The 27,272-nt window shown below is 51.1% G+C and overlaps 1 protein-coding gene across 1 annotated transcript in view; it reads right to left on the minus strand.

Annotated features, from left to right (window-relative positions):
* Positions 1 to 7,299: 7,299 nt before the first annotated feature.
* The window catches only part of LOC128270480 (cadherin-87A), a 33,390-nt gene continuing 13,417 nt past the window's right edge, over positions 7,300 to 27,272 (minus strand). Inside the window, exons 5-19 of the mRNA XM_053007884.1 lie at positions 27,103 to 27,232; positions 26,690 to 26,813; positions 25,776 to 25,836; positions 22,737 to 23,190; positions 22,554 to 22,658; positions 14,515 to 14,683; positions 11,688 to 12,232; positions 11,475 to 11,613; positions 11,005 to 11,159; positions 9,599 to 9,688; positions 8,345 to 9,505; positions 8,105 to 8,265; positions 7,935 to 8,036; positions 7,474 to 7,879; positions 7,300 to 7,386 (exon numbers count right to left, since the gene is read on the minus strand). Of these exons, the coding sequence (XP_052863844.1) occupies positions 7,300 to 7,386; positions 7,474 to 7,879; positions 7,935 to 8,036; positions 8,105 to 8,265; positions 8,345 to 9,505; positions 9,599 to 9,688; positions 11,005 to 11,159; positions 11,475 to 11,613; positions 11,688 to 12,232; positions 14,515 to 14,683; positions 22,554 to 22,658; positions 22,737 to 23,190; positions 25,776 to 25,836; positions 26,690 to 26,813; positions 27,103 to 27,232 (3,889 nt within the window). The remainder of the gene's footprint in view (positions 7,387 to 7,473; positions 7,880 to 7,934; positions 8,037 to 8,104; positions 8,266 to 8,344; positions 9,506 to 9,598; positions 9,689 to 11,004; positions 11,160 to 11,474; positions 11,614 to 11,687; positions 12,233 to 14,514; positions 14,684 to 22,553; positions 22,659 to 22,736; positions 23,191 to 25,775; positions 25,837 to 26,689; positions 26,814 to 27,102; positions 27,233 to 27,272) is intronic.

The following is a 27,272-nucleotide window of genomic DNA, read 5'->3' on the forward strand; positions in this document are numbered from 1 at the left end:
TAAATATGGCCTTCAAGGCCAAACGTTGGTCACTACGACTACGACGAAGAACCGCCGGCCCCGATAGTGGCCGGATAGGGCCGCACTACCACAGCGCCAGTCACGGATGCAGGCCGGCGTTGTTGACGCCGAGTGTGTTTATATTCTAACGATCCGCTAATCGTCGGGCATGCCAAACACACACACCTAGCCGGTCGATTAGAAGGGCAAGCCGCTGAATGTTGACAACTTCCAGTTTTTTTTTGTTATGATGGCCGCAATACAAGATGCGTGCCGAGTTGGCTATTGCATTCCGGGCTGCAACTTACTGGCTAATTGATATTCCCGGATGTTTGGGCCCTGTTAGTTATTCCGCGCAGGCAATCTTTTGCAAAATGGAAACCGAAATGGGGGCCACTTTGCACAAACGAAACGTGGGAGCAAGATTTACGAGCGGTTCTTCGCGGCACTACAGCTCTAGAACCGACTTCTAAACGAAACAGAGCGTGTCGTAAAACATCCGGCAGAATGCGACGGTTTTTGCGCATGACCGTGACCTTGACAGCAGCGCTGTTTGACAGATGATTAGAAACGACGCGGCGCGTCTTTTACCGCATTTTAACGGATATTTTTAATGTCACGGTTGAGAAGGCTCACTTCAGTAAACAGAACCAACTTCAACCGCTTTTATTTGTACGCCAGAATTCCGAAAGTCAAGAATGAGATTGGATAAAGTGTTTGAAAACATCGCCAGCCCAGACCGTCGCCATCGAACCAAAAATATAAATAAGCACAAAACACACACACACGCATACTAACCGGTTGCCGGCAGTTTTCACTTTCAACTGGCGCTCGCGATCCACGCGAACGCAGAAAAAACGATTGAATTTATGCTCTCGAATGGCGTGGCTTGGGTTGCAACATAATTTAGGTTTTCCACCGTGAAGATTGGCAACACACAAACGCGCGTTCGGTGGCGGAGCAGAAGCGTCGCAAAGGCAATGGGCGCAAGAATGGCGCGCTTCGACCGAGTTTCGCCGCCGCCATGCTGGCCCCAACGGCGGTCCAACGTCATACGCGCTCCGACAATTGCCACGGCATTCAGCATTCATTCAATATCGCCGATGATATTTCGCCTGTCACCGCACCGGCGCAGCGCCGCCTGAGGGTTTGGAGCACGTACGGACAGAGCCCTCCAGCAGCAGCGGTTCCACGAGGCCGGGCGGCCGATCGCGTGGTGCTGATTTGCCGCGAGAATCGCCCCGGTCCTGTTGCTGCTGCTGCCGCTTCTACCGATTTTACCGATGTGACCTAAGATAGCGGGTCTTTAAGCGGCGGGGGGGCACGGCGATGGCGGTGTTTCTTCATTCACTCGGTGTCCTATAAATAACCTCACTTATTTTCTACTGCCAAAACCACGAGCGATAGTAAAATCTTGGCCCGGTACTTTCAAATTGCGCCAAACACTTGTGCCCTTCGTTTACCGGAATGTTGAAGTGAGTTTTGTTTATTCGCTAAAGCCTGAAAGAGGGTACAAATAGAGCGTTCGATTGCACGTTTTGCATTCACCCAGATCTGAGGCGGCTTCGAACGGTGCACTCCGCTGCAGCAGCCCTTTCGTCAGCTCGTCCGTTTGGAATTCAATTGAAATTTCCCTTTGGACAGCAGCATTCGGGTTGGGTTTTGAAAATAAATTTCTTTCCAAACAGCACCGAAAGTAAATAAATCTTATCAACAGTGAGCTGCTACGGCCCCTCCTGCTCGTGTCACTATCGTGATTTCTTCTTCTGATTCATACTGCTCTTGCCGGATCCTGATCGCCAAACTCTTTCGCTGAGGAATGCGAACCGATCTTGCCCTTTTCGTCGAACCGGCAGACCAACCAACCAGCGGCGCAGCGGTTCGGGTGGGTGTGTGAGCCGTGGGAAGACTGTATGCAAAAATAAAGAGCAAATATTTTATGCTGAGCTCTACCGATCCCAAACACACACACACACACACACATTCCACAAACACACAGCACAGGCGTCCACGGATCGATCGTTATGTCGCTTTCGTTATGCTGCGTAACTTCATCGCGAGATCGCGCAGACGGTACATGACGGTGCTGTGATCGTATCGATCCTTGCCGAGCATTGTATGCTGGCGATCCCAACATTCTTCGCGGCGGTAAACGAACTCATCGATATTTCTGGGATCGGCTCCGGATCGCAATCCGGTAGTTAGTGTGGTGAGTCCTGAGTCTATTGTTTCGGTGTCACGCTGTGACCGATGCCTCTGACGTGTTGCAATTAGATTGCTGATACTTACTGTCACTCCTGTACGAACGACAACCGGTCGTATGCTCATTCAAAAAACGCTTAAATGAACACCCCGTCAATTTGCACGTAAAAAAGATCACAGTTACTTTAAGGATGCGATATGGTTTACTGTTTTTCAAGCGAGTTCTCCAAACGATTAACTCTGCAGGGCTTCTCGCGCACCGTGTAATGAGGTCATTTCAAGGTACGCGATAAAGGTAAATTAAAAAAATAACGAATTGATACAAAATTGCTGGAAAGTGAAAAGCCGTAACACCTCGCGGCTGTGTATGCAGCCGGAATTTCGATAAGCGCACCGCCACCAAGGCCCAACGGCTCCCGGTGTTCCCGGAGACGGAAATCCTTTACGGGCGGTTTCGTGCGCGAAGGCGGATCCGCGCGGATATGGAAATGAGAACCCAAAATGAGCTACGAGCATAAAATGTGCACCAAGACGGCTGGCCGGCCTTAAAAGCGGCAACCCCCGCCCCCGAAAGCCGTGCACGCGAGGTGAAAATCGCGACAAATGTCGGAATTACGTAAAACAAAACGGACAAAAATCGACTCCCGATCCAGCGGTCGGGTCGGGCTCGGGGCACCCGGAGATCAATGCTTCCGAAAATGTGTGTACTCCTGCAACGGAAGCATACCGATCACCCTAGAGGCCCTAGGGTCCCAGCCTCCGACGTATCCGAAAGCCTGTGGAATCCCCTGCCGGCCCAATGTCACATTGCACAATTTTATTTTGTTGTCGGATGGGTTTAGATAAAACCGCTTCTCCGTGTAGCGTTCGTCCGTTGATCGGGAATGTTGATCAAACTCAGGCGACAGAATGCGTGAAGGATGTTCTCTTGAAGGTCGATCGATGGATCGGTTTTTCGAACGAATCGAACCAGGAGCACGCCACTGTTGCCCCATGTTTCCCCGAACATTGTTTTTCGGTGTTAATGGGAGTTGCCCTGTGTGGTGGGGGTTCGCCAGGGACCGCTCAGCGACAACATCGACAACGGCTACACAACACCGCAGGAGTCGAAAGGCAAATATATGGGTAAATTAATTTCGTGCTTCCACCGTGGCCGCGGCCTGCCGCGGGCCCACACTTTGCGTTGGTTGTTTTCCGTATCGCTTCCAAAACAGCCGCGATCGCGGGTGCGCGCGCGCGCCCGGGCGGCCCCTCGAGGGATTGGGTGGCTTTCGCCCCGGTTCCCGCTTTCACGATGGCTCCGGCGGCCGCACCGTGGTTCGGTGGGCCGCGTGGAAGGATTACCATGTTTTGAGACAGTTTTTGTTATGAAATAAAATGCAATCAACAACCGATCCGTTCGCGGCCGGCCCCTTTCGCGGATGTTGACTTTTCAGTCGACGGCTGCCCGGAGGCTGCCGGGCCCCATCGCTGGCGGAGGCCCACACTCACGGAATAAATCATTAACCGGGTGCTGGCGGTGATGGCGGCAGGGAACCGATCGACCCTACTGTCCATATTGCAATCTTCACCTAGGAGCCTACAAACACACACACACACATGCCAGCGCCCCCAGCATAATGGGTGTTTCGTTTCGCTTTCGACGTGATTTTGCTCCAGTTCTGGATGTTGGGGACTCACGTCATAGGCCCAGGGACGCCGTTCTCTTTCTCTCTCCCCTTGCTCTATATCTTTCGCACTGTCTCCCTCTGCCTCTATCTTTCAAATGACCATCGGGTTGTGGCGGTTTTTTCGACCACCACCGTGTTCCCGTGTGGCTCCGTTCAATTATGAGCGGGCCGATTATGTGAGCGGCCGGCTGAGCCGCCGGATACGTGGAGGTTGCCGGTGCCCCGTGCGTCGTCTGCTGGCCTAGTTATGCTTCCTTCTCGGCGCACGCCGTTGACCGTTGCGCCGAAGGTTGCGAATGGGCTGCAACCGATAAACCGATAAGTAGAGTGACGACGGGCCATCGACCGATGACCGGCCCACCCCGTTCCAGGCGGGGCCATCAGGCGGCCGCGTTGCGCTTCGTTATCGTCTTTCGCGGCCCCCGGATGTGTGGGAAGTGAAAGTGAAATTCTTACATCTTTTGCTTGGCTTGCCTGGTTTCGTTCTTTGGCCGTCTGTTGCTGTGGGAAGGTGAATCATCCTGAGAAGTGGTTGCAACGAAGGTGTTTTTATCGCCTACTGCCATATTCTCCGGCCGTATAGCGAAGGTTTGGCGCGTTTCCATCGCCAAGTGAAAATATTCAACTGGCGGAAATTGCATTTATTCAAAAGTAGCAAAAAATTTTGTTACCCTGATACTTGCGCAAAAAACAAATCTAATTAATGGTCATATTAAAAGTGCAATCATTGTCTTGCAATATGTATAAACGACAAAGACACTTTTCTAGAATTTGTTACGAATTTAAAGCTGAGCAGTTCAAAGGTCAGGTCAGCAGGAATTTGAATGCTGGGAAGGTCATAAACACAATGTGAACTACTCGCTGTCCGATTTTGTAGCTCATTTTGCTGTCTTTGGCGCCTGGAAGTATGCAATTTGACACACATTTCACTTTGCAATAAATTGACGTTGGAACGTCCGCATTCAAAATACAATCAGGACGAAGACATGTGCATAATGTTGTTCCTTTTACTTACTTATCCGGCTACTAAAACCAAAATCACCGTCGAGAAGGCCCCAATTGCTGTTGGTGCTATCAGTGAAATTTGATTTGAATTTTAGTATCGTGTTTCGAGGAATGCCCCGAACACTATTTTAGTACATTGTAATCAAAAAGTAGTCGAAGAAAACTATTTATAATTTAATTAAAAACTTTTATTACCCCTAAAATTTCTGGTTCAATTCTTGCTCTTGTTAGCTTACTTTGTTGTTGTTATATGAGTTTACAATCTACATTTCATTCTACTAATCGAGTTTACTTTCATTATTCTAGCACTGCAAACAGTAGTACCTCTGTCAGTGGTCTGTACAGAAACCATGGTTCACGGTTCAATGCAGGTTGTAGCACTCAGAACGATCCCATTCCTTTGCACGAGCAACCGATATGCCGAAACAAGTTGAATGTAAAAAGCAACACGATGGATTAACATTAAAAAAAAACAAACCCATTCAACGGTATAAAACTGTTATGTTGACTAAACGATAACGGTATGACAATTTACGGGCTCCATTCCAGTCTCATCGTAATTGGTTAAAAATATGCCTCGGTGCAAACGTGGAACGTCCCGCGTGCTGCGTTCGTTCTACTTTGTACATTGTTGTCAACATCCATCCATCGGGTCGTACATCGATCTGCGGGATACTCTGTTTGCATTTTACTGTACTTTATTAACGTTAAGTCCGTACGATCCTGCGCTCAGTAGCGTGTTTGCTTTCTCACCATCCGTGCCCTCGCCACACCTGACCCCTGTCTGTCTTTCGGACGTACATACGTCACTCGGTTTGGCTCCTACAAGTTAGTATCGCTCAGCCGTTTAATTGATTTTAAATCATTTTAAAACATTTCCATCCATTAATGTAATTATGTACAGTTTCCTGCTGCGGTCACCTGCCAAGTGGACGTCCTGCAGCGCTGAATCAGCAGCTATCACGCAACGGAAACGCATTCCATTGAGATACGTGTAACGAAACGAAGGTATGGGGTGCCAGAAAGAGGGTTGAAAATAAACATCGTTTCGACGAAACAGGAGCGAAGGGCATTCAACGGTGCTTCACCGAATCCTGCGCGGGTATCCATTTGTGGAGCGAATTGCAATTGCTGGAATGCACATTTCATAAACCAAACATGGCTCTGGCCGGCACCGGTAGGGGCATACTGGTAGCATTAATCATTCGCAATTCAAATAGAGGAAAATGGAGTAGGTACCAGCCAACATCAAACCGTACTGGGCACGGTTGATTGGACGGATGTGTGGGAAGATTGATTGGTCGACTGTTGCCGGATGGGCGACTTCAAAGAGCCCCTGAGCCCCTGCACAACCTGCAGCCGTTTCCTCACCGTCCGGTTTGTTTAATTGAATACATTAAAAACGATGTTTAAATTAAAAAGTGCGGTAAAACCCATAATGAATGAAAATGAGGTTAAAGTTAACGGTTTATAAGAGCATTCCAACGGGAAAATGGACAACAACAAAAAAACGGTAGGGAGAGAAAGCTGATCGTCGGAAATGATTAACCGTGGAAATCCCGGTCCCGTGGGACGATTTACGGGGATCAACAATCAAATGGTGCAAGGACGGGGTTTCCGCGAGGTGCACGCCTCCGGTTAGGCGTGGTGCCGGGAACCGGAACTGGCGAGGAAAATGTGTTAAAGCATAATGAGTATGAAGCATAAAATTGCGGACGCTAATGAATTGACCACCAATCGAGCGGCTAAAGGTTGACGTGTTGCACCATTTTTCCAACATGTTAAACAATGATGTTGTATAATGGGGCACAAAAAATGCGAATCCAGTCCCTGCCTTCTACGGGCCGGCCAGTGGCAGCAACCGCCATGGCTTAAAACGGAACGCGACGATAATCGGAGTTATGGTGTGAAAATGATCGAAAATAAATTAATTGATGAACATGTGCGTGTCGCGCAGTCGAACCGGTAACTGCTGCGTAATAGCAGCATTGCGCTCGGCCAGGATCGTTCCATGGATCTGGGGTGAAGCGTTCTGAGCAGTAGCGGATGTGGCTACGCTAGGCCCTACTGATAATGGAAGGGCGCACGGGAAGGCCCGCGCCATCAGTAACATCTATTTATTGTCTCTATCATATAATCTCGTGATTTGCCCACGCCCTTACTGACTACGGATGTCTTACTGTAAGTCTCGTAATACGCCCGGTTCAAACTACTGCGTTCGTTCCGGATGCTTGAGCGTCTCGAAAACCGGATCATTAGCTACCATTCATTCCGAACCCGTTTGACACCCTTCTCGGTGCTTAGATGCCGTCTGAGAGTTACAGCTCATTCCATGTTTTCCAGCACTACCGGAATGTCCTGAACAGTGAACCAGTCTAATTAGCCTAGATCCGTCAGTGCACGAGCAGCTCGCAACGTCGTCCTACATTAGCTCCGTCACGTAATCGGGTTGATCACCTCCACCCGGTTGCTGCACTTGGAAGGTTGAGCCGCGGAACTCAAACAACTGCTGCACGAAACCACACAGATATGCCAAAAAATGGTAAGAAAATTAGTATGATGATCCGATCCACTCCGGTTGGGGTTCGTAACTTACCGAAGGGGCACGACTGTTGCGCAGCGTGGCATAGTCTGCGATTTCGCTTGCACCTGTTGCGCCCGTCACGCCGGACGGGCCAATCGGCCCGTGACCGGGCGTGAGACTACTTCCGAGCACCGTGCTCAGGTTGCTAGTGCCGTAGTTGCGTGGCTGAATGGTGGCGTACGTATTGTCGCCCGCTTGCGACATGTCGTACGAATCTCGCCGAAGGTGCGGCTGCTGCTGAGGCTGATGATGGTGCAGCTGATGGTCCAGCCCAAGCGTCAGCGATAGCTGCGACGATGGATCCTGCGAACCGGCACTGTTGGTACTGTTCGAGTTGTTCATCGATTGCTGCTGCGACATGTCCGGTTCCGAGAATACCTGCATCGTCAGCTCCTGCTCTTCGTACAGTTTGAGCTTCCTGTAATCGCAAATAGTTATTCACAAGAATGTCCTACAAATAGCCATCAACTCACTGTTCGATCCAAAGCGGGTTCTCGGTAGTGTTTAGATCCTCTATGATCTGCTTTTTGATGAGCGCATCCTTTCTCCGCGTTTCACTGGGGATTGTAATTGACCTGGGGCAAAGAAGTTTCTCGGTAAACTAAATCGGATAAAAATGGATTTTCCTATCCATTCTACTTACCAGTGTTTTAGGCAACAGCAGAGAACGATAAAACTAACGGCTCCAACAAACAGGACAATCAGTAGGGCAATCAAGGCCGCAAGTGCCAAGTCAAAGTCGTCCTGCGTGGCGGCGGCATACGCTGGCACCACATTGAGAATTGAAAATCCAGCATTGTAGTCCTGCAAGCATAAATTCAGAAGTTCAATTCTAGCAACTTTCTTAAGTAGGGACCCGGTAGTTTAAATTATCGTTCCATACCTGTAGGAAGTCATATTTGGCGTCGATTTCACGCAGGATCTCCTCCACGGGGACAATCATTTGGGTTGACGCGTCTACCGCGTGGAAGTACATGTCACACCAGTCCATCCGGATACGTCCCAGACTGTCCACATGGTACCGGATCTCGTCGACGATGATAAGCCGCTGCGTGGCGTTACCCAGTTCCGACACAATTTCCTCCCGGTCCAGATGCACTTCGGACGGAGGCCGTGAAAGAATCATGCGCACCAGCTGCTCCGGGTTGAAAATCCACACGTGCACACGGGCGGTGGCTTCACGCTCCGGCGATTCCACCTCTTTCGCGACGATCTCCAACACGAAGCGATCCTGGTTGTATTCGGCCATGTAGTTGGCCGTCAGGACGCGACCGTCCTTGGAGATCGAAAACGGACTCGGCACGATGCTGCCGGTCGTCTTGGTGGCCCCGAATTTGTACAGGAACGAGCCCCGGATGAAGAGATCCAGTGTTGCGTTCACCCCCAGATCGCGGTCGGTCGCATTGACGATCGTGACCAGCTCGTTGATCGATGCCTTCGAGCTGATGCCGGCGTAGTAAGTGTCTCGCTTGAAGACGGGCGCATTATCGTTAACATCGAGCACACTGACCCACACTTTGGCCACGGTAGCGTTCCGTTCGAGCTGATTCGTCGAAAGCAGAACGCGCTCGTGCTCACTAATGTACAGATCCGACTGCTTGCTGGCCAACACGTACAGCACGTACAGGTCGTTCTCTTCGCGATCGATCGATCGGTTCGTGTACAGATCGCCGGACGTTTTGTCCACGTAGAAAGCACCGTTGTCATTGCCCAGCAGCATGTAGTAGAAGATGGTCGGATTGGGACTGTCGAGGAACGCCTGAATTTTGCCAATCCGCACGTCGCGAGGCCCATTCTCGGCGATAAAGAACTTGTAGGGATTCGAGGCGTCTGGGAACTCGGGATAGTTTTCGTTGACGTCGACCAGCAAGACCGTGAGGAAGCGTAGCGTTTCGAACCAGGCTGGCGTCCCTTGGTCGCGAGCCACCAGAATCAGCTCGTACCGTGCCTGCCGCTTCCGGTCCAACTGGTGCCGGATGCGCAACTCGCCCGACATCTCGTTGATGCTGAACTCGTCCGTTTCCTGCACATTCTGGCTGTTTACCTGTGACGAACGGCAACCCGCGCATTAGTGCATATCGAACCCAGCAACGTCCGGCCGTCCCGTTTATCGGCCATCGGCTGTTTAATTACGTACCTGCAAATAGTACAGCACTTTGCCGTTGGCACCGGGATCATTATCCGTCGCTTTGACCGTCATTACCAAATAGTCTGCCGTGGCCAGGTTCTACGATGCAGAAATGGAACAGAAGAGAACCGGTCGGTAAATTGATCCTGGTTGGATAGACTTAGAGGAGCGGAGCGTTTGTTGTAATTGATTGAGAGTGAGGAATTTATTGGGTCGGCCTGGAGCGGTACAAATTGCGATCTGCGACACAGTCCGTTACGCAGTTGGCGTCCTTATGAACGGGACACTGATCAAATATTCGCATAGCGGGAGAAATACCTAAGCAGATCGGCAATGCTATAAATTACGCCTCTATGAGCTGTACGAACTATGACTGCCCAATTGAATCGAATTGTGCCGATTTTCTATAAAAAAGTTTCTTAACCGATGGATAATAAAGTATCATCCATTTTTCGTAGTCTGATGAATTTCAACAAATTCATCAACTACTTTTATTCAAAACAATTTTTGCATGCGATGTACTTGAAGCTAATTGGTCTGTCGTATCGATAACCTATCGGCTAGCCGAAAGCGGTCAGCGTTCTAATTCATGCATCAATAAATAATCCGCGCCAACAGCTGGAGGCATGCGGGACTTCTAACAATGACGTTTTAAGCGCATCTTGTGCTATTCAGCGTAGCACATGTTATTTTTTGCCATTGGCACGGCACAGTCTGGCCACCGGTGATGGGGCGTGCGTTTGATGCGCTTGCCGCATATCAAACATTCACAACAAAGAGGATGCAGCTACGGCGCCTCCACCAAAGCCTCGGCGGTGGCGACACTGGTCTGGGTGGCCGACGCCGCAGCACGGTCCACAGATCCCACCGGCCAGGACATGGCCGGTCGCTGGCGGCACATTTTAATTTATACCGCGCGATATCGACACCGGCACAAGCGGCGGCAACGCGTGGAGCGAACGAACACGCTACGATATTACCATTTTCGGTTGGCCCATTTACGTTCCCTTGTGCTTGTGTCGTGAGCACATCCTCGGTGCGTCCCCAAACGTCGGACAAAGCCGCCATGTCCGCGTCCACAGGGACGCGAAAGCATTTGGGCGATGATGAAAGGGTTTCTTGCGCAGGGGAATGACAGTTTCAATAGAATTTTAATGAAAAACTCAATTAAACACCGAGGCGATGGTCACTCTCTGTGTGTGTCGGTGTGTGGTGGTGTTCGGAGGGGAAGACACATCGAGTGGTCACCGAAACGAAGCACCGGGCACTCAGGCCGAAATTAGACGATACCCTCTGCGCTCGCGATACCACCACCGATGAGCGGATTGCAAGCAAGTTCATCAGCGCGGACAGCGGACAGCGGACAGCGGGCGATAGAGGCGAACCGGAAGTGGTCAAAATGAGTGGCGGGTTACCTCCGGCAGCTCGACCGTAGCGTTGTAGAGGGCGGGCATGATGAACACGGGACGATGCTGATTGATACTCTGGATTTCGATCATTATTGTGGCCGTGTCGCTGTGCGGTCCAGCGCCCAGACCGTCGCGCGCCTCAATTTCGATCCGATATTGTCCTGTTAAAGTGACCGAAGCCGAGAGAAAGACAGAGAGAGAGAGATACCGGTTTAAATAGTGAGGCAGTGAGTTTGGGCGCCCGCCAGCTGATGATTGCCGCCGGCTTGACATTGCAATTGGTTGTCCTTCCGCACTCGGGAGCCCTGTCGAAAGGGTGGCGCTCGGGGGAGCGATGGATTGTCGTCGATGGCTAATAAATTGATATGAACTTGTCGCCCACTGCCCCACCGGTCGTTCACACATCAGCGGGCGGAACCCCTTATCAGTAGCGGGCGGGCGTTGGGATGTTGGGAGCACGCGGTTCATCAGCTTACCGCTTTTCCCAATTAAACTGGCGCCAGGATACAGGATGCCAGAGTTGGCGTCGAGCCGGAAGATACCGCCGACATTATCCGACAGTATCGCGTACTTCACGTCACCCGCGGGCCCCTCATCCGGATCGGAAGCGCTGACCTGCGGGAAGCACCGAACACAGCGCGGTTATTAACGGCGGAACCATTAGTCACGGTCGAATTGACGGCCATTACCTGCAAGATGGCAGCCGGTGGATGCAGAGCGGCATTCTCCGCGACCGACGCAATGTAGATTTGCTGTGAAAAGCGGGGCTCGTTGTCGTTCTCGTCCAGGATCGTGATCTGCACCGGCACGGTCGTTGATCGGCGCGCTGCGTCCGGTGCCCGATCGGTGGCGATGGCCGTCAGGCTCACCTCCTGTTCCACCTCTCGGTCCAGTGCCGACGCATTGTGCACCGTGATGGCGCCCGTGTCCGGGTCGATCGCAAAGTTGCCACTGTGATCGCCAACAATCGCGTACGTCAGTTGGCCGTAGAGGCCCGCGTCGGCATCGTGGGCCCGCACCATCCCGACCAGCGTCCCGACGGGACTGTTCTCGCGGACCTGCATCGTGTACTCCGGCTCCTCGAACTCCGGATCGTTGTCGTTGGTGTTGATGACGTCCACCGTCAGCTGGGCGGTCGACGTGTGCTGCGGGATGCCGGTGTCCACCACGGTCACGTTGAACCGGATAACCGCCACCGTTTCGTAGTCGATCCGGGACTTTGTTTGCACCAGCCCTGCAAAGACAGCAGCAGCGGCGGACCATTGTTTAGTGATGCGCTCATTTTTCACACGCACCCGTAATTAGACTGTCAATTTTCGCACCACACCCGCCGAGTCTGAGCGCGCCTGTGCTGCAGCCCGATTGGATTGGTGCAGCATTGCAGCCGTTTTGGATATTATCGCTATTTGACTTCAGTTTGGCAGCTGGCGATACGAAATAGTTTCAATTCCAGCCTCACCTTGGTTCCCCAGTGTTTGCGGACCTCAATGCTTTTCTCGCGCGGGGCACATTTTAACGCCAACCATTTTTCGCCCGAATAAACTGGAGGCCGCCATAGTGTCGGGGGCAAATGATTATGAAACGATTGTATTTTTACACAAAACTAATTTTCGGTCCGTTGCAAATTGCCACCGTAACGCGTTGGCGCCTAAACATCACGAAGTGCGCGCGCTGGCGTTGGATGCTAATTTGTCAGATTCGCAACCGATTAGGTGACAATTATTTTGCCCAATTATTTGAACCCCCTACACGCTGTGAGTGCAAGGTGTTGAACCGGAACTACGCCATACTCGACTATCGTTTGTACTGTGATGCATTCGAGCGCGATTTGCATGCATGAGTTTGTTGGGCGTTTATTAGATGTACGGACGGTGGCTTTGTCCGTAAAGAGAAAATTTTACTGGATTTTATATTTTTAATTTAAGTGCTTGCGGTGCCAATATTTCTGATATAGAATTACCAGGGGAACAATGGTTCTATTTCGGCAAAAGAAGAAATTGTAAGGAATTCGAAGATTAAAAATTATTTCAATCAATCGGAATTCATGAATAAACATCGATTAAATCGTGTGTAAAATATTTCTGCTTGCAAAATTACATATTTAGAACAACCGAAATAGTGTTGCGTTCCGAGAAGCGTGGTTTTGTCATGTAACCCTTCATAAAGCCCTCAATTGTTATTGGTGACCTGATTGTTTGATTGAGCCTATTCTGTTAAATTACGTGCAGTTTTCTCAATTACTCCAATGTACATCATTGAGTACATGTTTTAAAAGGTTGACTGGTCTGGCCATTTTGGCACATAGTCAAGAACCTGAGTATCGTCATCATCGAGGTACTGAATGAGTATTTGTGCCTTGTGGATTGGTGCATTACATTGGTGCATTGGATTGTTTCTACAGAAAACTATTGACAAAGATGACCTTTCCCTCAGGAATGGTTTCTTCTTTCATTACATTTTAATAAGCTTTCGAGTAAACACGACCAGCAAATATCACTAAATTTGCCAGGATCATCGAGCAATTTCACATTTCTATTTTTGATTAACACATAACTAAATACACCCTAACATTATTACAAAATCAATACAAAGTTAAGACGATAAACAAGCCGAAATATTTTTGTTTGCTCTCTACGACTTAGTCTTAGACCGAAGAGAGCATTTGTTGCACTTTCATGACGACTCTAATTAAATAATGAGTCCTTAATAACTTTGAGGTTTGAGCAACGCAATTTCAGTCGCACCTGCAACCCGTTTGATGCATTTTGCAATGTTGTGTTTGGTGTCCAAGCGCAAATCACTTAATATTTCCGTTTTCCGTTTCAAACGATAAAGATTAATGAACATCCCATCACCACGAATCGTCTGTTTCGAAGCGCTTCGGGCAGCATCCGTGCCCTCTCCGTGGCGGCATAAAGTGAGCAGCCGGAACTAATTAAACCAATCAACTAGCCGCGCAGGGTGGGGTAACCTAGCCATCCTAGACGCTGATTTATTGTTTCCTTTTTGGTCCCAAGTCCCAGCTGCACCGCTGCACCGCTGCACACAACAACGGCAGCCCAAGGATGCACAGTTTACGATATCCCGTGCGCTCGCAGCCACGATAACGACGGAATGAGCGATGGGTGTGCCATTTTATGCCGAAATCGTGATAGCATTCAATAAATAATCGATAAATAGTGGCTTCGGGAAGTGCTAAGCAAACAGGATGCCGGTCAAACATCGGTTCCAACGGATGTTCCTTATCGGTCGTTAATGAACGTGGCTTGCGTGGGGAGCAGATGCACCCGGCATTCGCCGGAGTTGATTGTCAAGAACCAACAATACAACTCTGCCTCTACTGTTCCACGGCAAACTCCACGGTCTGGTGGCAGTCGTGGTGCAAGATGCATGTGTCGTCGAGGCCCTATGTCGAGGACCTTCCGAGTCGGGGTCGTTTTGGCTTTGGTTGAGTACAGCGACCACATTCGAGCGGCTTCTGAAGCGGCCTGTCGTCGCCGACCGGCCGGGCCTTACCTGTCGTGTTGTTGATCTCGAAAAAGCCGTTATCCGTCATCCGGTATTCGGCAATCGTCGAGTCGGCATCTGTTGCTTGCATCGTCGTCAGGATGGTTCCGATCGGTTGCTCCTCCACCACCTGGAAGTGATAATAGGGCCTTTCCGGGGTCCACGGAGGCGAAAACAGCTGCGGCCGCAAAGAGAGAGAAAGAGAGAGCAGGTGAGTGGAGTGATTGAGCCCGGGTGTACCACCCTCCCGGTGGTGCTCGGTTAGGATGGATGTGATAAACTGCACCATGAAGGATTGACAAATGGTCGGTCGTCGGTGTGTGTGTGTGTTGAGAATTGAGGATGGCACCTTAAGTAATGTTATAAATTTCGCTCTAAATTTATGCATATGCACATGCCTCATCCTTCGTGACGGATGCGTCAATGCCAGGGGCAGGCGTCATACTGTTAGGCTCTGCCCCGGACACAAGAAGCCCGCCGCAGACGAGGCTGGCTGTCCAAACGGAAAACGAAGCCTGCCTGCCTGCCATCGATGCGCACGGACAGCTGGAAGGATCGGCCCAGATCAGGCTCGCTTTGCTGACAGCAATAAACTGTGAATAATGGCCTGGAAAAGCCATCAAGCAGCAAGCGCCAAAGCCGCAAGGAATGTGGCTGTGTGACTTTCAAGGCGCCGTCAGGCGTAGCTTACGTGATGTGTGTCGCTCCGGAAGGCGCCACGGTCTTGCGCGGGTGCGGGTGGTAAGAAAAAGGACCCCCTCTTGCAGTGCAAGCCGGCGCACCGGGCCGTCGTCCAGTCCAGCTGGGCTGGCGCGGCAAGGTGCATTACAAATAAACGAGCAAAACTGGCCACATAAATCAAGAATAGCAGGGTCCGGGTCCGGCTTGGGTGCTCGGTGCGTGTGTGTGCGGGTCGCAACCTCAAGAGGTTTCGAAGATATGGCCACGATACCACGTCTTGGAATGTCTTTCCGGTGGGCGTTATCAAGGCAGTGCAGGGATGCATTTCATTGCCATTGACAGTATCGTCAAGAAATTCATTTACGTGTGATCCTGCCGGGGTTGTTGCCTGTGCGCCGCACCGACACATTATATATGGGGGCCAATAACTGACAACAGCACTGTGAACGGCTTCCGGAAGTGGGTGGGCTGGGAGAGTGAACGGCGTCGGCCAAAGTGAAATTGTATTGAGTTTGGTGCCGCCTTTTCAATCATAACACTTGCTTCGTACTTTCGTTTCCTCGAGAGATTGGCTGTAAAATTTTATTCACTCACCACTCCGGCGTTCTCCGGCGTGTGGGTTCTTGCGAGAACCGGCGTTGGGCCAGAGCGGGTGCAAAACAGATCCGGACCCTCATAAATGCGCCCGAGACCGGAGAGCGCTTTGTTCCACGGATCACCCCTTGTTCGAAATGGGAAATATATTCCTTGTCAGTACCATTTGGGACCTCCACACGCTTGTACGACGTGTTGTTTGCTGATAGTTGTTCCCTCACGACGATACGGCCGGCTTTTTCACAATTCATCATCATCACCATCATCATCTTCGTCATCGTTATCGTCATCGGCAGGCGGTATTGTTCGGGGGAACTGGGTTGGCACAAGTGGCAGGCGGATGTTTCGGTCTCATCGAAAACGTGGGTTGCCTGCCTGCCCGGTGGGGTTGTTTGTACTTTGCCAGCGTGCGCGTTAAGTTTCTTTCTTCTCCGATGGTACATGCTGACAAATATGCTAACATTCAGGAAAACATCGAGTAAGGACGACCGGGAGTGCCGGCATTGCAAGGCAGGCAAATGGCGCACAATAAAAGCACCCGAAGGAAGAAGGACCTTGTTTGGTCGAAGCGATAAGAATAACAATGCATTGGGACCCACTGCGCCCGAGTAGCTGGTGGCCGGGGGGCTGGGGCTTTCGCCGGGCGGAATTGACAGCATTGTGATTTACATTTGCAGCGGAAGTAAATCATCAAACCGATTTGTCGGAGGCGGAGCTTTATGCGAGATCGGGTGGCAGTTGTTTTCGAGGGCTTAAGCAGTGTCGCCGACGCTCACTTCGAATAAAAGCCGTAACGGGCCTGAGCTTTCATATGGCGTATTACATAGAATGTATATTTTTTATTTCCCACAAACACAAAGCGGCAAACAAAGGTATTGGCCCATTGATTGGCAATGCATCGATGGATAAACTGAAAGTAGCAAGATCGATGGAGACGCATGGTGCATTTTAAGGCATTAATGCCACGTGACATATGCTCGAATAAATGCTTGTGAACTGACAGTTGAAAATCAACAACTAACGCCAGCCATTATTAAGCACCGCAGCTATTAGTTCCCATCAATTTCCCACATTTCGGAAACCGGGTTCGAACCAAAAGGAGAACAGTATTTTTCACACTGTTTTAGCGCAACTTTGTTGGGGAGAAAAGTTTACCGATTTACGCCAACATTGAAGGAGACGTGTAGTGCGTAGTTCGCCTAATAGTTACCGGCTCGGAGCCACCGGGCCCGCGATGGCGACGTTGTGCTTTAATTAGCCTCGCCCGTCGCTCACTTTCGAAGCGATCCATCTGCAACGGGCTCCATGGCGCGAGCTCATTATAGTTTCGCAATCCCGGTTCGCCGGTCGGTACGTTCGACTGAACAATAAAACACATGCAACGGTACAGTGGTTCCGTGGTGCGCCGGAAGTCAAACTTCCAGAAGCCGCCCTGCGAATGCCGTCCTGCCAACGCCGCGCTGTCACGGACGGTGTTTGGGGCTTCACTCTCTGCACTATACACCGTTAAGCACTGATAATTGCCTTATCATTTATGCAAACGATATGGCCTGCGTGCGCCCGAGGAGCATGTTTGTGTGTGCCACCGTTCGGTACGCACGTTCCGTGAAATATATTAACTCACTTATACCGACAGGCTCCGGCTTGTTTCGGGCCAAACTTTGGCACGTTAAAGCACAATGCGGTGCGGCGTTTTGGTTGTGCAGTCCGTCGCCCGTCGTTCCGTTGCTCTGGCATTCGGGCCGAGACTTGCAGCACTACTTGCAACCCGCGCAGCCTCGGCCAAGAAGGCAAAAATTTACTAAATCATGCTCGCACCGGGCCCGCCCCGGGGCCGTCAGCGTGCGCGGTAGCAGTAATACCGTGGGCTCATCATTTATGCCACCGAGATGGCCATTCAGCTCCCTCGAGAGGCTTCGCTGGCTGGATGGTGCTCGAAATTATCTGGCGCTGTCTGGCGTGTGCCAATAGAGACTCCGACAGCCACCGCCCGCCCCGAAACACCACCACCACACCCTATCGGCAGCAAACCGCCACGAATGATTTGAGGCGTGTACTTTAGCCTTTTAACACTGCTAATTCCAAATGGATTAGCTGTGAAACGCGCCCGGCCCGGGATGATTCTATAATTATTAATGCGATGTTTTAATGGGCCCACGTCGGCACGATGTGTGTGGAGAGTGTTGCCCGTGCCGGGTTGGTCGGGTTGTTCCCGGGAAGTGGATTGTTAAAATTTATCACAGCAACTCGATCCCGAGGCACTCGATTTAAGGACAAGACACTAAAAACGGCTTTCATCGTACGGGTGATGTGGGTACGGGTTTCGAACACTATTCGGAAGGTGGCTCGGGGCCACCAATGTTCCATTAGGAGCCAAATGCGGAGCCATTAGGAACGGCGCACGACGCTGTGCTGGCTGTGCGAGGGATTCTGAATCAGAAAATTAATTATTCACTATCGACTGGAACCGAAGGGAAGACAGTGGCGCCCTCTCACTGTGGCGTCCGTGTATGGTTGGCCCGTTGGATCGATTAAAATTTTCCCAAACCGACTTCCATTTCGGCATGTACGCCGCCCATTTTCTCACACTGGGGTGCGCCCGGCTACGGGCAAAACGTAAACCCAAAGGGCTCACCAATGGTAAAGCCCATAATCGTATTATAATTAAAATGCCCTCGGCGCATAGCTTTTGTTCCGACCATGCATGAGAAGCGAGTGCGGGTCTGCTGGGCGGGCGTCGCCCTCCATTGGGCGGGGGACAGCTGATGCTGTATCCTTTCCGGAAGCTGCCCTCCTTCCGGAATGGATATCGAAATCGGCTGGGCAGTAGCAGCAGCAGCAGCCACAAAACCGGTTCTTCGCACATTATTCATTCGCAGGCGGTCACATGGGATGGCCGGATCTGTAGTGTTTTACTCAAGAGGTATACGCTCGCTCCCCAGGATGTTCCCTCGTCAGGGCTCTCCTCGGCACAGCGGCTGCAATGCGAGCTCTCCCCGGGAGATTACGAATGTTTGAATTAATTAAATAAAAAACGAACCCCAACGTGAACCTCCATCGGTCGGGGGGCTCGATTGTTTCAACACATCGAAGAAGAATTGCTTTTCGTTGCCGGCGTGTGGGGAAGTGGAAGGACCGCAGCGCCCGCATGTCGATCATGCTTCTAAGGGAAGGCCGAGAAGGATTTGGAGCAAAAATTACGGAACTGATTGGTTCATGCTTAGCTTTAAGCCGAGCACCGGTCTTGCTGGAAACGAGATTGCAACAAACTCAGGCTCAGGATCAGACATAGTGTGGCGTCGCTTCTTGAATGTCGGCATGGCTGAAAGCACATTTCTGAGCTCCGATAGCTTCCGAAGCCGAAGCCAGCTGGAGTGTGCTCTATCTCGTTGCATCGGACCCCGGCAAGAGGCTAGCCACTTCCGGTCCCGCAGGGTGGTATAGTGTGATGGGTAGGGGACAGTTCAACCATCTCACCGTCGGTGGCCTCCCACCCCCAAGGACCCTGACACCGACCGCCAAGCGCTGGTTAATCCCATCCCGGGCTGGCTTTTCAACATATTAACACCGCCGTCGGATGGCGTGCTAGGGGATTACGGCTGGCCGTGACAGCTCTGCTTTGGCGCGTGCTTCATAATGAGACCGAGAGAGCGGGATGCTTCACCTCGCGGCACTTGTGTCGCCCAAGACTCTGCCGCGTGATCGTTCGCGGAAGACGTTCGCGGCCCGGTTCGCGACTCTTATCCACCGGATTTGCGGATGCACCGTGCTGTGCACGGTGTGAGATAGTGCGCTGCTGCTGGTGCGCCCTCGTAACCCCTTCCTGGCGCAACCCTGTCGCGCCTGTCGCTAACCTCTAACCGGAACAGTAATTAACGGAAGTGGAGTAAAGTAATCCCGGTGAGAGCTCCGAGCACCGAGCTCGAGAGTCACTTAGGGGCGCTGCTCCGGTGTCATTGGTTAAGTTTTTCTCCTGCCGCTGCTGCGGATGCGGCGCTTAAAAATGAAGAAGGAGGCCACGTAGCAGCGATAGCGCGGAGTGCAGCACGGAGTGCCGACTATCTGACTCCAGAGCCCGGCTGCCATCATCGAATTGCACCGCTGCGCGGAGCGTGTCCTTGCGCTGGATGCGGGCGTGCGGCTACTATATCACGTTCTGCCCTAATGGGTTCACTCCCGGTGGCCCCTACAGTGGAGCACATAGCCTCGCCCCGTTGACGTTTTCTCATTTCGTGAGATAGATTTTCTTTCGCCAACAGCCAACCAACGCGCCAACATAATGCAAACGTCCGGGACACGGCGATGGCGCGATGGTCCTAAAACAAAAAAAGGAAAAAAGAAAGGCAAAATGCCGAGCAGAAGAAGCTGTGACAAAAATAAAATAAGCAGAAACAAGAAAGTAAACGGTGCCATCCGGGCGACCACCCGGGACCCGATCTCAACCGGACTCTCTGCACAGAACACAGCGTATTAATAGCCACCTTTTACCAGCGACGGGACCCTGGAGGACCGGCCGAATTGCCCCCATGGCTTGCGGTTGGCAGGCGGCAGTTGGCAGGGGGCTTGGCTTGTGCCGTTGCGAAAGCGTCGAGATATTTTCTCATAATCCGCCTCGAGTCGGTGAAATCCGTGGCTGAGAAAAGTCCATCATTCTCACCTCACCCGGCGAAACACCATTTCGTCGGTCGGTCGGTTGGCGGGTTGCGTGTGGCCGACGACGCAGCAAAGAAAAAACGCCATAGGTCCTGGGATGACAGGATGGACGAAGGCAGAGAACCGGCGGAGAAGGTTAAATTTCAGCTCGGCTCACGTTGCCACCCTGATCTTCGAGCGCTGCTGGATGAAAAATGATGGCCCGGCACGGCACACGGAACTGGTGTTGGAACGCCGGGGAACGAACGTAAACCATTGCACCGGGAATAAATTGCTTCATTATGTGGAGCGGCTCTACTTTTCGCGCGCTGACTTTGCGTACCGCTGGTGGCCAACGTGAACTTTTCGGCGCGGAAAAAAGTAGTGTAGCAACGCGAACCAAGGACCGGGGCCCCGAGTCCTTAAGAGGTTCATTGAGCTCTGTTTAAGATGTTTCCCGGTGCACATTCTCTGATGGAGTAGGATTTTGTTGCATAAAAACGCAATTTCGTGCAGCCTCAACACCAACATCTTGGGAAGCCACTTAAAGCCACTTGTTCTAAAAGTGGACCCTGTTGAAGTGCCAGCCAGCCAGCAAGCCGACGGTGCGTACGGTTGATGTGGTTCCTTCACGCCTGGATTTGGACATTAACAGAAAGGCCAGAGCAACAGAACTGAGTCATAATTTATGTTGCATAAACAACTAGAAAGCGATCAGGTGATAATGTAAGTTCGCTTTATGATAGTCCAAAAAATGTTTTATTTATCAAAAAACTGCTCCAAGAATCACCGTACCGGCGCCGTATCGATATCAATTTAATTTTAGGAATGCATTTGCGGTGCATTGATTTTAAGCGTAACGAAGCTCTTGAAGCTTGCGTCGGTTCCGTCAAAAAGTAAGCGGAATACCGGATCCTCCGAGCTGCACGGAAGCGCGAGAAGAATAAATAAACGTGCGTTGCATGATGATGGCGGCGGCGGAAGTCGGTATGATGTTTTATTGTTTCGCTCGTTTCGAGCCATAATCGAGGGTGGTTGGCGGCGCGTACGGAAAAGCGGACGGTTTTCGCATATTTTCTCAATCATTTTCCAGGCATTTCCGCGCTCTTTGCTCGTTATTTTTACTCCCAATCGGTGTGCTGCTGAAGTGGCGCACAGCGTGAATACCCGATCCGTTGGCTTAGTGCGAGCCGTTTGACTATGCTGGCTGCATTATAGCGCAGCTCGGCCAACATATTGATCGGGTGTGCAGCGGAGCTTTGAACTCTGCCGCTGCAGCTGCTAGTTTCAGATGAAGGCGAGAAGCAAAAACTCACCCACGCTGTGTGATTATACAGAGCCCCTGGCTGTCCATTTTCAGGCCGAGCTTAAACCGTGCGAATGATATTCGTTTCCCATTTTATTAATGCTCTGCTTTTTCAGAAAGCCAACGCTAGCGCCCCGTCGAGCGTTAGCTTTCATCTAAGGCATTTGAATAAAATCGGAGCCTCACCGGGTGAGGCCTTATCGGGCGTTAGAGCAGGTTCTGCGCCAATCGAGTGTGAAAATTGTGCGCACGGCATGCGAAATGGGAACGCACTTAGTGCGCCGGGCACACGGGCGGCAGTCGGGCTCCATGGAATCTGAGTGCTGTTTCAGTGCATGGATCTTCGTGCACTGCTTAGGACGAAATCATCGCAGAGCGAGCAACGCTATGTCCTCAGCACCGGCTGCGGCGTACGATGGCGATAGTGAGTGCGGGGATTGGGTACACAGTACCGAATACCGATCATTCATACACTTCATCATCGCCCGCATCATTTTGCCATTCTGCACCGCGTTCGCTCGACCTGGTTCCGCACACTCATCCCGGAGAAATAGATTTACTCGGCAAATGGATCCCCAATCCCGAAGCTTCCACTGAACTCAGGCTCTCCAAAGTGCAAAGTTTTCCGGCCGGAAACGCTGAACTCTACACGCCATGCAGGATGTATGCGGGCGTATTATCGCGCGGCAGCGGGTCAAGTACAGCAGAGAGCTTGCGTTATGCTCGCGCTACGCGCAAAGTGGTTAGAGATTTACTTTTAATGTCTTAAATACACATTCTCAGTGTACGGGTACCGAATGGTGAGGGACTTTCAGCGAAAACGGGGCACACTTACCGGTGGCTCTTCATTAACGTCAGTAATCGTAATAATCAGCAGCCCAGCGCCTTGCTGGATCGATGGCGCCGTAGTGTCGGTAACGAGCACGGTTACGCGTATAACCTGAGTATTTTGAAAAGACATAAAACGGAAATTTGAGACGGTTAGAACGCACCCATCTCGGGCAGTGTTTTAGCTTACCGCGAAACGGTCACGCTGCAGCCGTCGATTGACGAACACCTTGCCGGACCGGTCGATCATGAACATGTCCTTAAAGTCCTCCATTTCGCCCACCTCCTTGCCGTTCTTGTCGACCGCCGTGATCGGTTCGGTCGCAGCATAGTCCAGGGATTCGCTCGACGCCACGTCCGGATCGACGGCCACCAGCGTATGGACGAGGGTCCCGATCGTTGCGTCTTCGCTCACTTCGGCCCGTTGCGTCGTTGGTGTGAAGTACGGTGCCTTGTCGTTGCTGTTGATGATGCTGACCGTCAACATGGTCGTCCCGGAAAGACTCGGCGTTCCGAGATCCGCGGCGACAATCTCCATCTGGTACGTGTTGCGCCGATCGAAGTCCAGCTTACGCGCGATCAGTACAATGCCCGTTCTATTGTCGATGCTGAAATCGTCGAAGCTGCCCTGCTGGATGCGATATCTACAACAAACAGAACAAAATCGGGTAAAGTTATGATGTAAAGTATTTGTGAATATCTTATCGTTTACAATATTGTTCAGGTCAGGAAAAAAAACGCGATGCTCGATCCACTTACAACTTGCACGATTGGTCGTTTGCAAATCTCCACCGGCCGGTACTAGCAAAATGATACCACCTCGATTGCATTAGCAAATGAAATTAGGCTATTTGCAGATTTGCAGAAAAGTTGTAGAACCCACGTCGCCGATGGTCGGTGGCCCTGGCCCGAAATCTTTTGCATATTTAATTACCGGTTGCTGCCGTGGGCTAATTGAAATTCAGCAAGACATTGCGCCTCCATCACGCCCCGGCACTAACACGGTGTGGTGTGCCGGAAGCTGGAAAGAACCTCTAATTAAGGTCGCTCGCGGCCCGCTGGTCGCTATTCTTATTCCACAGCTGCACCACCATCAGAGCGCCCATTTGCAGGTTGCGAAATATTCATTCGCGTGTAATTCACCCACGTTGACCCTTTTTATGCGAACGGTGGGGCCAAATTTTGATGGCCCTAATTTGTTTTTCACGAACCAATAAATGAGTGAATGAAAAATTTTCAACCCAATCTACACCCGTCAATCTAAATTGAGTTCAGCGCGTGCCGTTGACAAAACTGTCGTAAAATTTGTCGGCATTTACCTCCAGGTCATCATGGCTACGAGCACAGCACAGCACAGTGTTCTGCTTGTCCGGTAAAGTGGGTGCTTCGAAGTGCAGGAAAAGCATTTGAGTCGTCAGAATGGCTAAAGTTCGTGGGCGCCAGAGTGGGCACCCCGAACGGTGGCGGTGGCGCGTCGCTCACCCAGGGCCCGTGTCGTCGTGTGCCAGCAGCAGCAGCCCCTGGCTGACCCTTAATCCTATTTAACCCGGTAATTTCATACCTCCGAAGCATCCATCACTGGTGCAAGGTTTCGAGCAAGCTCGAAAATTTCCGTCCTTCCCACGCCCAGCAGGCCCGCCGGCCCGCCGGCGTACAACCCGAGCACAACCGTTCAATCCGTTCCGTTTCTCGTAAATCTAAACAAGAATTTGATTAAATTTTAACGTAATTTATGCGAGTACACCACCACCACCACCCCGGGTCGGAACAGCAGCCACCGGAGAGCTGGGTGGATGGCTTCCGTGGAAACACCGGGCCCCTGCGCGACCCCTCCTTCGACCACTCCTCGCAGTTGATTGTCCCACTCAATTATGTTGAGCCCACAAGCCCTGCCAGGCTCGTTTTTTTTTGGCCCAGTTCGCTCACGGTTGTTTCCGATTTTCGGCTCGAAAACCTTGTACGGCTACCCTTTGCCGAGGCCGCGCACGGCGCATCGCCTGACACAAAATATCTCGTGTAATACCATCGGGGTGGGAAGAGATTTTTTATGGAACCTGCCTGCTTGCCTGCCGGCCGACCGACCCTCTCATATTCGGTATTGGTTTCACAAGAACTCGAGCAACAAAATCGATGCCCAACCGCGCACCGAACCGCGACCGGCATCCAGCATCCGGGACGGAAAGTGGACCATTTAGCAATTTGCCAAACCAACATGTTGCTGTCGTTCCGTTCGCCCGAAACTGCAGCTGCGTGTAGTATGTTGCGCGCTGCTGTGCGGTAACCCGTGGCGTGTACAGATGTTTATTTCAATACCACAGCAGCGGGCATTCGCAGAATAATCGAACATTGCGCCCGTGGCCGTAATATTGAATTTAACATTAATCAAAAAAGTTACATTAATGCCACATGCTGCAATGGAAACACGAACCTTTGCGGGCCGTAATGCAAACAAAGAAATTGGTACACTACGTCCGTTAATTTGAATAAGTTTTCGTACTCCAGCCGGTTACAGAATTCCTAATTGTCAATTATTCTTTTCCCATAAACATCATCGCCATCCTCAACACCGTAACAACCAGCATAATAATCATCACGGTTGTCGTCTTCGTCGAGATTGTCGTTGTTTTGCTCGATGCTGACGGTGTGTGAGCGGCGCCGGGTAAAATACAGCAACACCGGCAAATAAAATGGACATTAAATCCATTTTACAAGCATGTGCGGAGAAGCGGCGGAGGAAAAGGTCAGGTCACGGGACGACGGCTTGGTTGAAATTGAAAAGCGAATATCGAACCCACCGGTGGTCGGTGGAGCAGTTAGCCGGGCGTGGGATGAATAAATAAAGGTGAAACAAGGAAAGGTTTAGGTCATATATTCTCATTTCCAGGACGACCACGCTCGAGGTCGAGAAACCCCCAAGGTTCGGATGGCTTCCGTTCCTGATCGAACGATTTTTCCCGCAATCTCGAACCATGAGCCCGGGGCTCCGTCGTGGCGCTGTGGGCTCTCTCTCTCTCGGTAAGGTAGGAAAATACGGGAAACTCGAGACCATAAGCAAGTTATTGCAGTATAACAAATATTTTCGTTGCCTTTGAGCGCGTTGGCCAACTCGCAACTCGGTTGCATATTGAACGCGGAAGTTTCCCATAACCACACGTGCGAGTCCGTAGCTGGAGGCTGCGGTCAGGATGCTGTGCGTCGAGTGATAGTGTAAGCTAAATTTCAAATTTACCTGATCTCCGCATTGATTCCGGTGTCCAAATCGATAGCTTGTAAGCGTTCCACGTTTGTACCTGGAACGGGAAAAAGGGAAACGAAAATGAACGAACAACGCTAAAGGGCAGTAAATAGAACGGTGTTGGAATTGCCATACGTGGCTCATTTTGATGGAATAAAATGCACCGCGATACAACTGATGTCTCAAATAGTAAACTCTTCAAGTATGAGCCAGTTCATTCTAGCATGTTTAAAATCGACTGTCGCTTCGTTTGCCATGGCCACTAATAACGCCGTGTGATGCGTTCGATAGTTTGATATTGCCTCTCGTCTCAATTTCCAATTTAACCTATTTGTCAGTTTCACGTGGCTCATGGTAAACATCAATAACGACCACTTTTTCGACCATGCGACCATCGAGGTTCAAGTAGTGGTGTAGTGAACCTTCCGAGGTTGACGTTAAATTTTCAATTTTCATGCCATCGCTTTGAGCCATAATCGGCACAATTTCACTTCGACATCTTCACTCGTCTTCAAAGACATCACCCTCTCCCGAGGACGGCGTCTCAAGTGGATTGAACTGTTTGAGTTAGGATCAAATTGCTTCGCCTCTTCAGCGTCGCCCGTTTCCATTGGGCTGCCTTTCCAAACAGGGGTAAGCTTCTCTCTCGCAACCTCGTCATCCAGAGCGCGCGGTGGAACTGAGCGGTGCGGTGCCATTAGGATCGATTCGACTCTATAACTTTGCCGGCTAGTTTGCAACAACACAAACAGAAGACACCGCGGCGCAGGAATAGGGGGCCTCGTTTGAGTTATTATACAAGACAAGCGGCCGGGTCTAACTTTGTTTCATCATCGTCGACACCCATTATGTGGTCCTCGTCAGGACGTCGTCTGCACCTTCCAGGTCGGCGCGAGAGCCTAACTTACCAATCGGAAAGTTCTCTTCGATCGAGGTGAGATAGTTTTCCCGGGCAAACTGCGGTGCATGGTTATTAACGTCCCGGATGGTGATGTTCACGTTGCACAGCGTCGTGTAGAGCCCATCGGTAGCCTGGCGATAGGGGATAACGAAGTGAGATTAACTGGCATGTACGGGACACGGCGGAACATTCTTCGTTTGCTCGGTGTGCCGGTGGAGAGGAGTATAATCGAAAATTTCCCAGCAACTGACATGAACACCGGGCAAGCGCGCATTAGTGCGATTGCACACCCGAGCTCGAGAGTTGTGTTAAAACAAGCATGAGGAAAATGTTAATCAAGAGGAATTTCTAATTAGTTAAAGTAATGATACTGTCGGGACTGCGGTCTGCCCTAGGGTGGCGGCGGCCGGGCGGGCTTACCTCGACGCCGAAGAACACATTTTCCGACTTCAGATGGTTGACATCGAGGGCGACCGATTTCGATATTGTCAGTTGACCGGTGCGTCTATCGATTTCGAAATGCCGGGTGACGGCCTCGTTACCGATGATGCTGCGACGCGAGAAAGAGAGAGAGAAAGAGATCGAGTGTG

Source organism: Anopheles cruzii, chromosome 3, assembly GCF_943734635.1.
Source record: "Anopheles cruzii chromosome 3, idAnoCruzAS_RS32_06, whole genome shotgun sequence".
In the NCBI taxonomy this organism is placed as follows: domain Eukaryota; kingdom Metazoa; phylum Arthropoda; class Insecta; order Diptera; family Culicidae; genus Anopheles; species Anopheles cruzii.